Source organism: Zeus faber, assembly GCF_960531495.2.
Source record: "Zeus faber genome assembly, chromosome: 19".
NCBI classification, from domain to species: Eukaryota; Metazoa; Chordata; class Actinopteri; order Zeiformes; family Zeidae; genus Zeus; species Zeus faber.
In genome coordinates, this window is record NC_137206.1 from 11,685,316 (window position 1) to 11,697,293 (window position 11,978).

The 11,978-nt window shown below is 46.7% G+C and overlaps 1 protein-coding gene across 1 annotated transcript in view; it reads right to left on the reverse strand.

Moving 5' to 3' along the window:
• adarb2 (adenosine deaminase RNA specific B2 (inactive)) overlaps positions 1 to 11,509 on the reverse strand; it is a gene marked incomplete at both ends in the record, with an annotated part of 152,711 nt that extends 141,202 nt beyond the window's left edge. The window contains 1 exon segment of the mRNA XM_080020372.1: positions 11,407 to 11,509. Coding sequence (XP_079876498.1) covers positions 11,407 to 11,509 — 103 coding nt within the window.
• Positions 11,510 to 11,978: the final 469 nt, after the last annotated feature.

Here is an 11,978-nt window from a genome sequence, read left to right on the forward strand (position 1 = left end):
ACACACGCACGCACACACACACACACGCACGCACACACACACACACACACGCGCACACACACACACAGACAAAGAGAATACAACCACTCCATCTGATATTCCACGGAGAAAAATTACCACCAACACCAGTAATTCACACGAAAAACACATACGTAAGAACAATAAGGGTGTAATGAAATATTCCAGGTCTTTCTATCTCAGTGCGCGTATTGCTCTGAAAGATGCCGTTACGAGGAGTAATTGAGTGCAGCGCACGAGTGGCTCAATTGGTTTTCAGTAACAAAGTTGTCATAGCAACAGGTTATTTGTGGTGTTGTTTAAATGCACTTGGCACACAAGCCTGGGAGTCATTTAGGGAATGGACTTATTAACTTAAGTCTCACCATCTGAATTTTTGTCAAGTTTGTGGCTGGTTTTCGATCATTTCGATTCCGCTTCATCCAGTTATTGCTGTGCGCTGTAGAGACGTTTGAGCATGAAATTTGTTTCCACCGTCTGAACTTTCGGCAGAATCCCAGACTTGAGCCTCAAAGACCCAAGAGGGACATTATTAACAGATAATTACTAATTATGCTAATGTGCAAAAGTTGCACTATCCCTTTTTACTTGGTCATTTTATTAGCTGTCCTCAAGAGACTACAGTCAATGGCAATAACCTATTTTCCCTCAGCTAAACGTTTCGTCAGTTAGAGGACGCTGTGTCCTAAAGTGCCGAATTTCCTCCGCTGCCTTAATCAGGAAGTGCCTGAAAATTTGTGAGACCCATGCGTGCACACACAGAGAAGCTGCACACTGCCGCCGTTGGCAATAACCTTCATTAACCTCATAAATGCCAGCGGTGCTTTTCGTCACAGGTCTTAATGCGTTTATCGGTACAAACACAAACAAATATGACAGAGGCGTTTCAGGGCTGAGACTAGCACTTTGCATCTGTGAAATGCATCTCGCCCACAGTTGCCTTTCTCTCTCCAAAAACACCCCGGCCGTATGACATTGGACTGTCCCAACACTAAATCCAGTGGTGCAGTGTTCCTGCCCTGCGGTGTGAAAACACACATTAGGAAATTGGCAAGATAAATTACTGGTGCCAAGCTACATGAACATACATTCATTGAGGGTCCATTGCTATGTAGGTCTCGCTGTATTGGGATTTTATTAATAGATTCCACATGTAAATGTAGGACATAAGGTATTGTCGGACGCTTGAGACACGTACACTGGTTAACAGCTCCCCTCCCCCCCCCCTCTGAGATTTATTGCAGGAATCCCACAGAAGAGCAGGCTCTACTTTCCACTGCCTGGCCCAATCGTGTCCTCTGACTTCACCTTGAAGGGGGCTACATCGCTCTCATCAGCCGTGTCGAGGGTCTTGCCGCGGTTTGACACACAAGTGCCTGGCTAAAGGGTGCGGTGGCGGGCCCCACCACTCCAGCCATGAACCCTGGAGGGGCCTGGTGAACCCCCCGCCGCCCGGCCAGACGCCCAGGCAGCCCCAAGCTTGGCCCACGCCGCACCAGCTCCACCCGTCTTTATTTCCCCGCAAGGAACACGTGTGCGCACGATAATTGCAACATAAATTATGTGACACCGGCTGCTCCTCAGACAGTTCCCGAGGCGATGTTGATGATATGTTGATATACTGTGCAATGAAAGTAAAGCCTTGTAAGTACGGCTTTAAAGAAGAAAGATAAAACGCAGGCCTATAAATCTCTGCAGTGCTTATCTTTCCTCATAAAAGGAGAAACACTGGAGAAATATTAGGAATATGTTGCACATAAGCCATGTAAGAGGGGAGAAAAGGTCGCGACGGAGCGGGCTGACTGATAGTGGGGAGTGGTCATTGGTGCGAAAAGTCAAAATTTGCAAAACTGTTTTGCAATACAGCGCAGCGTTTTCCACCCACATACCATCATTTGTCACTGGAGTGTAGTAAATTGGAGCGGCGGTTTGCGGCAAGGAAACTGCAATTCCCTCAGGGACAAGAGAGTAAAACGACATTGCTGTGATTAATTAAGAGCCCGAGTGTTCGTGTGTGTGTTTATTTTTTTTTAAGGGCCTCATATAGTGATGATAGAGTGCGCTGGTTCCGGGGATCAGAAAACACTGCATTTGAGGAACGGCTAGCAAAGCAATGCCAAGAGTTCATACAAGCAATGCTTAAAAATACAAGGTATTATTATAGAGAAAACCAGAAGCTGCGATTAGAGCTTCTGGTGATTAAAAATAAATCTTCTCTTCCAATCCAAGATAAAGTGAAATGGACAGCTTGTTGCAGCAAATTAGAGAAATGTCAAAGAGATTTAAAAAACAAAATAAATAAAGGGCGTGCGGAATGATTTTCTATGGCTGTCACTGCCCCACCCTGTAAACCTTGTTGTGTGTAATGCGTTCATTTGTTGTGTTGCACTGTATGGTCATCCAAAAAAAAACAAGAATTGCAGAATTGGACAGAGAGTAAAACAGTTAAGTGGAAAACAATAAAAACGTCTAGGTTGGGAAGGCAACCATGGTTCCCTGAGAAGGAGCCAGATCTATTACTAAACTGATGAACAGATCATGCAATCCAATCAAAGACTCTACATTCACGCCAAATGACAGAGGAAGTGACCACGCTACGCTGCCTTCCTGCCCCCGCACTGCAGCTCACTTTTCTCTCTTCCCCTTTTCACTGCTGAGTGCCTCGGAGGGGCACCATACCCCAGTGCAGTAATAGATCTGGTCCCTTTTCAGGGAACCATGGTTGCCCTCGCAGGAACTGCGATCTATTACTCATGGGACCGTATACCATCACACGACAGTATGATGATCACCCGAGGGAGTTCCACATAATAACGTACCCCCATTGGACGCATAAAAAAAATGCTTGTGGGATACTTTCTGTAGCACCCGCATACTCAAATCTGTGCGCCAAACACGACATGTGGCAGCGGAGACCTAGTAAAGTCCAACATGTAAAACCGCACAAATGTGTGTAGGGAGCTCCAAGAAGCTCCCCGACATGTATCCTCCACAAATGTTCCCCTGAAGAGGGCCAATGAGGAGGCCATTCCGCTGGTGGAGTGTTCGCGCAGGCCCTGTGGGGCCTCCAATGACAGGTTCCTAGGGCAATTGGAAGGGCCGTGTCCCAAGGGCACCCTGAGTGCATATAGAGGGTGCCCAATGGGGGTTGGTCTCCCCCCAGGGAGAATCATAATGGGCACTGTGTCTTCTCTCGTGATGCAAACAGGTCCACCTCCACCCGGGCCAAACTGTCTCCAGATCTCTGCCACCACCTGAGGGTGAAGGTGCCAGTCTGCTGACCGGAGTTTCCACCTGGACAATAGGTCCACCAGGGATGTGGAGAGGACGAGAGGAGGTTCCGCTCCGCATACAGCAGTAATCAGTTCGCTATGTGGTACAGGGGGATGGACCGGACCTGGCCCTGGCAATTGATGTATGCTATCGGCAACGTGTTTTCTGACTTCACCAGAACATGTCGGCCCTTGAGGGCTGGCAGGAAGTGTTGAAGAGCGAAAAACACTGTGTGCAGCTCTAACACATTTATCTGGCGCCTATGACGATGTCCACCGCCCGTTGACTGTTGCACCATTGAAGACGGCCCCACCTCATGGTGGATGTGTCCGTGGTGATGGTGCCGCCGTATGATACGTTCCCCAGCGGATCCTGCAAAAAGGAACCGAGCACTTCTCCACACTGATAACGCCCTCTTGCACCTCGATGTTACCATTAATTTGCGGTTGTTGTGTGGTATGGGGATGGGATGGTTTGAACAGCCACACCTGGATCTAGGCGATTGGGTCAGGGTGGCTGCATACCAGTTGCTCATTGGTTGGGCTAACGAGCAGCAGGTTAAAACCCCCATCCACACACACACTCAGGATAGGAGCCCTGTCATGAAATGTTCAATCTGCTCCTCACTAATCCCACCTAGCCTACAGCTAGCCTCTCTACAATAAACTGGTGTCTACAACCCATCGAAGTCAGTGTCTCTGTGCCGAAGGGCCCAGAAAATGCCACTTGGGCGGAGTGTGGTAGGAGAAACTGCCACAGCGGTGTCTATCTTTTACTGTATGAAGGGGTCTGGATGTGTACAACCTTTGCAACGCCCGCAACATGCCGAGGGGCAGCTCTGCAGCTGCTGATGCCATCATGCCCAGCAGTTTCTGGCACAAAAGTGATGTCGCAGATCTAATATCGGCCATCTTTTTTCGGCACCACAAAGTATCTGCTGTAATATTCGTGTGCAACCTTTTCAAGCAGGGAGTTAATCTTTCTTGCAAGAACCTCTGTGTGATTGTCCAGGACTATGGACTCCACTTTTCCCTTGAAATTGGGCGGGCGAATTGGATGGTGTAGCCCTTGGTCACTCATTCTGCGGATCTATGGGTCCATTACGCACGCGCTTGGAGCCTGGGCGCCCTGTTGGCACACCAGTGCGGTGCTCAATAGGTCTGCCGCATGCCCGCTCATGGCCAATTATTGCCTTGGAGGCGATTATGCTCTGATAAAACCTCCCCCCATGGTATGGCATGACACAATGGGATACCAAGGTTTATGAGTTTCACACACGTTATTGTCGAATATGTCATTGGACTCAAGCGGTGCTTGGCAGTACTGTGGGGACTCGTACGCATAGCGCTGGTCTTTATAGCAGGGGTCTGCTGCACACTTATAGTGGTGGGCATGGGGGAAGGGGGTATGTGATTCACGGTACAAACTAAGGATGTAGCGGTATGAAATTTCAAAGTACGGTACAGTAGCTACCAAAGTACTGTGGTATACGGTATTTCATGGTATTATCCCCCACCCCCTTTGTTTTCTTTATATTCAATTAATAAATAGTTTATATTAAAAAAGAAAAACACATGGTAAAGCCTCTGACTCTAATATTTTACGACAGGGTGCTTTACGTTACGTAAATTCAAGGCAAGAGTCGCTGAGCTGGTTCGTGCATACAGGAATATTTATAACCCGACTTTGTGTGACTTAAATATTTAAACTTTTTGCCATTTTCTGCAACGGAATGAGCTGAATGTTATATAGCAAAAGAAGTCTGGTGCAGATATAGACAACAATTACTAAACATTAGTAAAATTCTTCTTATATATCAACAGATATGGAACAGTTTAGTTTAATATACAGCATATACAACAGAGCAACATATTCTTAACATACCGTTCAGAAAGTGCCGTTATCGGTATCAATCTGAAAGCAGCGTTAGTTGTTGAGGAACAATAAACATAGCATCCGCCTCGGCAACGACGTGCGCGCACCCATGTTTGCTGTTTGTCGTTCTTCTCGAAGCCTCCACCAACTTCTACTACTATTCCTGGCTGAGGTTTTTTTTTCTCAAAATGCCTTACCTTGGTTGCTTGATACCGCAGTATACCTTTAAACGGTATACCCTTACATCCCTAGCAAACACACTTGGTACATATGTTGGCAAATGGTTTGTATGTGTTCTTTCCCTGTAAACGTGTGATTTGCCACCATAAACACGGAGAGAAAAGAACAAAGGGACTGCCCCCCACTTTTTCCAGGGTTTAGGACCTGCTTTCTGTGGTAGCGGGGCCCTGCTGCGGTCTCGGCTGCACAAACGGTCCTGAGAGCGTTGCGGTTTTGGTTGTGATTGCTTGCGTCTGACCCACAGGGTGGGGGACGTTCTGCTTCCAACTGTGGTGGTTCTGCTGCCTCGGGGAATGAGGAGGCGGAAAAGGGGAGGAAGCCGCTCACCCGCTTCTTGTCCTGGTCTCCACCACGCATCTGCCGCTCTGTGGTTTGGTGGGGGTTGTGTGGGGGATCCACGACTGGAGGGCCTCCCAGATTTTCTATTCTCGATTTTTGACGTCTTCAGGCTAGTGATGGAGCGTCAATGAGCGGCAGCTTGGCCTAGCTAGAGGGCATGATGCACGGCCACGCTCCTGCCCTTGCTACACCCAGTAGCCTGGGTAGTGCAGGGAGTGAGGCGGAGGGAAAGGTCTGTGGCCTCCGCAGCCCTACCAGCGTCACCTCACTTACTATGGTCGGGCCTGCTCTGCTAGAGCTTGGCCTGATAGCACTGGGGCAGGGCCTGTGTGTTAAAGGCGCAAGCCGCCTGACCTGCCGCCAAGTAAACCTTCTCCACTAGCAACTCCAGCTGCTTGGCCACCTCAGAGCGTAGGGTGAGCCTCTTTCCCAGGCCAATGCCTTCCCCTGGGACTAGGCAGACGGCAATGGGGCTTTCCACTGGAAGGAAGGACAGGTAGTCCAGCTCCTGGGCCTGGTCCACATGGAGGTAGATCTCGGAACCCTTCACTGGTGCCCGCACTGAGAAGGGTTTAGCCCAGCCACTTGATAACTCCGTGTGCACCTCATGGGACAGCGGGATAGATAGAGAGCTTTGGCTGGGGGCTACGGAGTAGAATTCTCCGTGTAGCACAGACACAGCGGAAGCCGAGGACAGTTGGCTGGAGATTGCCTGGCAGCTTGGAAAGCTCACCCCGTTGTCGTACTCATCCGGGTCCGATTATTCCATCCGGGCTCCGCAGGATATTCCCTGCTGCGGTTCCTCCAGGATATGCATCGGGAAGAAACTGGCGGGGGTTTGGGGGCAGGGCAAGCGCTAGGAGGAGTGACGGCACACTCACCGAAACAGGGCCAGTTTCGGTGCTAATGGTAGACGAGGAAAAGGGCTCGTCCTCCGACACAGTCTCCGACACTCCGACACGCCTTAGTTGGCGTCCTCCTCGCGCCAGGGCGCCACTCGTATACTGACGGTGGCCAGGGGAAGCTGGGCGCAGGCTGCGCACTCCGCGACATCCTCCAGTACATCCGTCTCAGCGTGCTGCTTTCCCCAGGCATGTCGTGCAGGAGCAGTGGCGGTCTCCCTTCTCACTGCGGTATCCGCAGAGTGGGTACACTTTCCTGGACACAATATTTGTTCGTTCCCAAATGAAATGCAAGAAAATAGTGAAAAAGCAGTACACTACCTCACCAAGCAGTACTCAAGCTGGTGACTTACACCAGTTTGTGCGAGTGAGGAACCTGAAAGGTGAACAGAAGAATGCTGTGAATTTGAGAATCTCGATGTTTGATTCTTGTTATGCAAAGTAAGAAAAGAGGCAGAGAGGACAGTGAGCTGCAGTTATATACCCCTGAGCGGCGGCTTGACGGGATTGCAACATCTTCACTTCCTCTGCTATTCGGCATGAATGCAGAGTCTTCAATAGTTCGATTGGGTTTCATGATCTGTCGTTCAGCCCCCCTGCTTGCAGTCCCTTTGATAGGGAACGAGTCAGGGGGAGAAATCTGCCTACAACACGTAGGTTTAACTCAAGTCCATCTCGAAATAATCTGCACATTTTCCAGGGATTAGGTCCTAAACATCATTCACTAATCCCTGGTGTCTTTTTTGCCACTAGCACTACATTAGAAAATGATTGTTTGAAATCTCAAGATGATGAGTGCACATTAGAGAGTACACAGAGCATTACATTCTCATTGACATCATCAGATGATGATAATAATAATTAAAATAATATTAATCTGGAGACCTCTGTGGTTTTGTAAAATTATTCATGGATGAGCCGTACAGAAAAAAAAAAGCCTCAATTTAAGTAGTGTGCCACTCTTTACACAGCTTAAGGGACAGTTGTCATTGAAATGATTTTTCAGAGCTGCTTACAGGGTTGATTCTGGCATTACAAAATGACATTTAAGGACTTTTACGTTTTGTTTTTTTTGCATGTTTATCTTTCCATTTTTAATGACTAACAAATATAATCCATTTTTAATGTGATCCTTATTAATTAAAATATAATAGTAGTTTCATTCTTTATTTATATATATATATATATATATATATATATAGTGTATATAAAAACCACACACACACACACTGATCAGCCACAACATTAAAACCACCGACAGGTGAAGTGAATAACATTGCTCATCTCGTTCCAATGGCACCTGTCAAGGGGTGGGATATATTAGGCAGCAAGTGAACCGTCAGTTCTTGAAGTTGATGTGTTGGAAGCAGGACAAATGGGCAAGTGTAAGGATCTGAGCAACTTTGACACGTAAAACCTACATAAACATTGTTGCAAACCATGTATACCCCTTCATAGCAATGTATTCCGTGATGGCAGTGGCCTCTTTCAGCAGAATAATGTGCCCTGCCACACTGCAAAAATTGCTCAGGAATCGCTCGAGGAACATGACATAAGTTCAAGGTGTTGGCTCGGCCTCCAAATCCCCCAGATCTGAATCCGATCGAGCATCTATGGGATGTGCTGGAACAACAAGCCCGATCCAAGGGGGCCACGCCTCACAACCTCACAGGACTTAAAGGGTCTGCTGCTAACGTCTTGGTGCCAGATACCACAGGACACCTTCAGAGGTCTTGTGGAGTCCTTGTGGAGTGGGTCAGTGCTGTTTTGGCGGCACGAGAGGGAGCTACACAACATTATTGGTTATTAGTGGTGGTTTTAATGTTGTGGCTGATCAGGGGTATATAAATATACAGTATATATATGTATATATATATCTCATTGTCATCTACTATTATAAGTGTCTATTTCCAACCATGCGGGATTAAATTTACATTTTACTGGCATCATCTATGTCATTTTTTATTAAGTTACGATTTGAATAACAAAACCAGGGGGCTATTTTAACGGTATTCCAGTACATTGCATTTCTAAAAACAAAATTCAAGCACTTCAAGCACCCTCAAAGACCTGGTAAGAACCCTGTGCTGGGCTTTTCCCAGAAATACAGCAGAGCACAGAAACACCAATCAGGGAGGGAATCCAGATCAGACTGGAGCTGCGAACCCTCATCGTCCGACTCCGGGTTTCAGTCACTTTCCTAAAAGCACAAAGGAGCCAGCGTCAATCAGCAGTGCAAAGGCACATTTGCAATCGGCCCCTGAACCGGCCCCCTAATGTCCTGTGCTATCTGAATGAATCAGCGATGTTGATAAATTAGCCATTTGGAAACAAGCTGAGAAGGCCTGTCAGCTAATGTGTGTGTGTTGTGTGATGCTCATATGCAATGCTTAATGTTGTGGAACCGATTCTGTCGTTTCCATTATGTAAATACATTTGCCTCGGCACTATATTTTATGTATTGTCTCCCTTGTCTCAATTACTTGGGCTATTAAAAATCAAGAGGTTATGGAAATGAGCTGCAGTTGTCTGTTTGTAGTTTGATGACAAGTGCAAAGTGTTCACGAAGGCTCGTTACGAATTCAATTGCAGTCTATGTCAACAGGCTCCGAGCGTTCATCTATATTCCACAATGCAAAGGGGCCGACCCGCCACTACTCTGTCAGCATTGACAACAAAAACGACTGCTGCGCTATTGTCATTCAAATAGCAACAGCAACAACAATAATAATAATAATAATAATAATAATAATAATAATAATAACAATAATAATAATAATAATAATAATAATAATAATTATTATTATTATTATTATTATTATTATTATTATTGTTATTATAATACAAAATAAAAATAAAATAATGCCTTTGCTGATTTATTTAGTACTCCCGTTCAGCTTACGGTTCATCACAGTGAACGTTTGTGATCCACATCGTGCCAAATGAGTGTGTCAGCTCCCTGGTTCTTTGGGGAAGTTATTGTTAATCAGCCGTTGACAATTTACAGCCACTGTCTAAACAGAGCGTTCAATCTCCTTGATGACAAGGAAACAACAGAGCGCCACTGAATTATTGAGGGCAGCTGTAACAGCAGCTACACTTCACAGTACCAACGCCTTCGGTAAGCGTTCAAAACATTTAAATCTCTTCCCTTCCAGTCCACGCATCGTCTGCGCCGCGTTATTACTTCGAGAATCTTTGAACCGAAATTGCTTTTCAGAAATCACAATGCATTACATTGCAAATGTGGCATTGAATCAGAAGGGTTTAGTCATTTAAAATGTAGATTAACAGTTTAAATGTTGAGTCAATACACACACACACGCACGCACGCACGCACGCACGCGTGCGCACACACACACACACGCATAAATATATATACATATATAAAGGCGACAAGTCTGATGGGTATGTTTCATCACTGATTACAGAATATAAATACATAAAACAACACTTTATATTCTAAAGTGTAATTTTGCACTGGCAGTGGAAAGGCGTGCTGCAGGTTGCATGGTGTGTTGCTGGCCCTGAACCCCGGTCACCATCCACTCCACAGCTGACAAAAGATTCAAGGCTCATTAGATTTAGTGAAAAACCCAACACGGTTGCAGATGTGATTAGTGTCATCGTTTAGAACTTTGGAATCGCACCGTGCACGTGGGACTGCATGGCACAGACCAGCACATCAACACCTACAGGGGCTATTAAATGTAAGTTTGTCGATCCAAAATCGAAATAAACCACTGAAATAATACATTATAAGAAATTATTCACGAGGTATCTGCTATGACTTTTTTTTTTTCGGGCTCAAGATAAAGTGTAAAATGCTCCTCTCTTACAGGCCAAGAAATATTTTCCAACTTGAAAACGTGTGTCGTGGATTTGTTTAATTTTTAAATTTGACCCGAGAACTATGAAAAATGTATAATTTCAAATAATATAAATGTTATATTCACTAAATTGACAACCTAACGTGCTCATTTCAGTTCTTATTTCATCTATTTAATTCTTTCATCGAGTATCCTTGGAATGCGCTTAGAAATTTTGAATTATTATTGTTGCTATTATTATTTATCAAGTATAATCAAATTTTCGGGTGTAGTTATGGTATCATGGATATTCAAACATGCCCAATTTAAATGGAATATTTTGAATCGTTTCTCCTATTTCTAAAAAATAAAAATAAAACGAGCAAAAGCTATCCCTCTGTCTCATTACAATTATTGATAATAATAATAATAATAATAATACTACTAATAATAATAATAATAATAATTATTATTATTATTATTATTATTATTAGTATTATTATTATTATTATTAGTATTATTATTATTATAGCAGGAAGGAATAAAGGAATAAAGTAACGCACTGTCCTTTCTCTCCCGCTTCTAAAGCCACGTGTTCGACGATAAAGAATGTAAAATCCCTCGACGACGAACACAAACAGTCTGAACGGCGAACCGGTCGTCGTTGTGCGTCGCTGCCTTATTGCCCCGGTGTCTGAGTCGGATCTTTGCCGCCGTCGCCGACAACTTTCCACGGGGAACGCGGAGATTTCCTCAAGCACCACGAGCGGGCGCGTTCGTCGGCTTCCAGGCGCCACCCAAGCGCATCCTGCGACGCGCAGCCCGTGCGCGCTGGTGCCGCTCCAAGGGGCGCCGAGGAGGACGCCACATGACGGACGTCCATGTGACGCGGACAATACTTGTGTTTTTATCGACATTGACGGAGGACAACGTTTGTCTGGGGGTCTCACCTTTCTTCTTGGAGCGCCTTCGCCTCCTCCTCTTGAACTTGCACTTCACCTGGCCGCCCTGCGCTCCGGACGCGCGGCCGGTGTGTCCAAGGACCGAGGCCATCGGGGCTCGGCGGCGGCGGCTCGGCGGCGGCTCGGCGGCGCTGCGCGGACCAACTTGGTGCCGGAGGCTGGGCTCTCCCTCGGTTCTCCCCCCCCCCACTCGCCGCGTCTCCCCGCGGTTCCTCCGGCGTGGGAGGGTGCACGGAGCCGGGGACGTCGCAGGCGCCTTTCCCCCTCTTCCCCTTTTTATCCCTCCCGAAGCCGGATGGGGGAGTGGAGGAGTGAAGGACGCGCTGACAACACCTCTGGAAGTCCAGGAGAGAGAGAGGGAGAGAGAGAGAGAGAGAGGGAGGGAGGGAGGAGGAGAGAGAGAGGGAGAGGGAGGGAGAAAGAGAGGGAGAGAGAGAGAGGGAGGGGGACAGAGGGGAGAGACAGAGAGAGAGGGAGAGGGGGAGGGAGCGAGGGGGACAGAGGGGAGAGACGGAGAAAGAGAGAGAGAAAGAGAGAGAGAGGGAGAGAAAGAGAGGGAG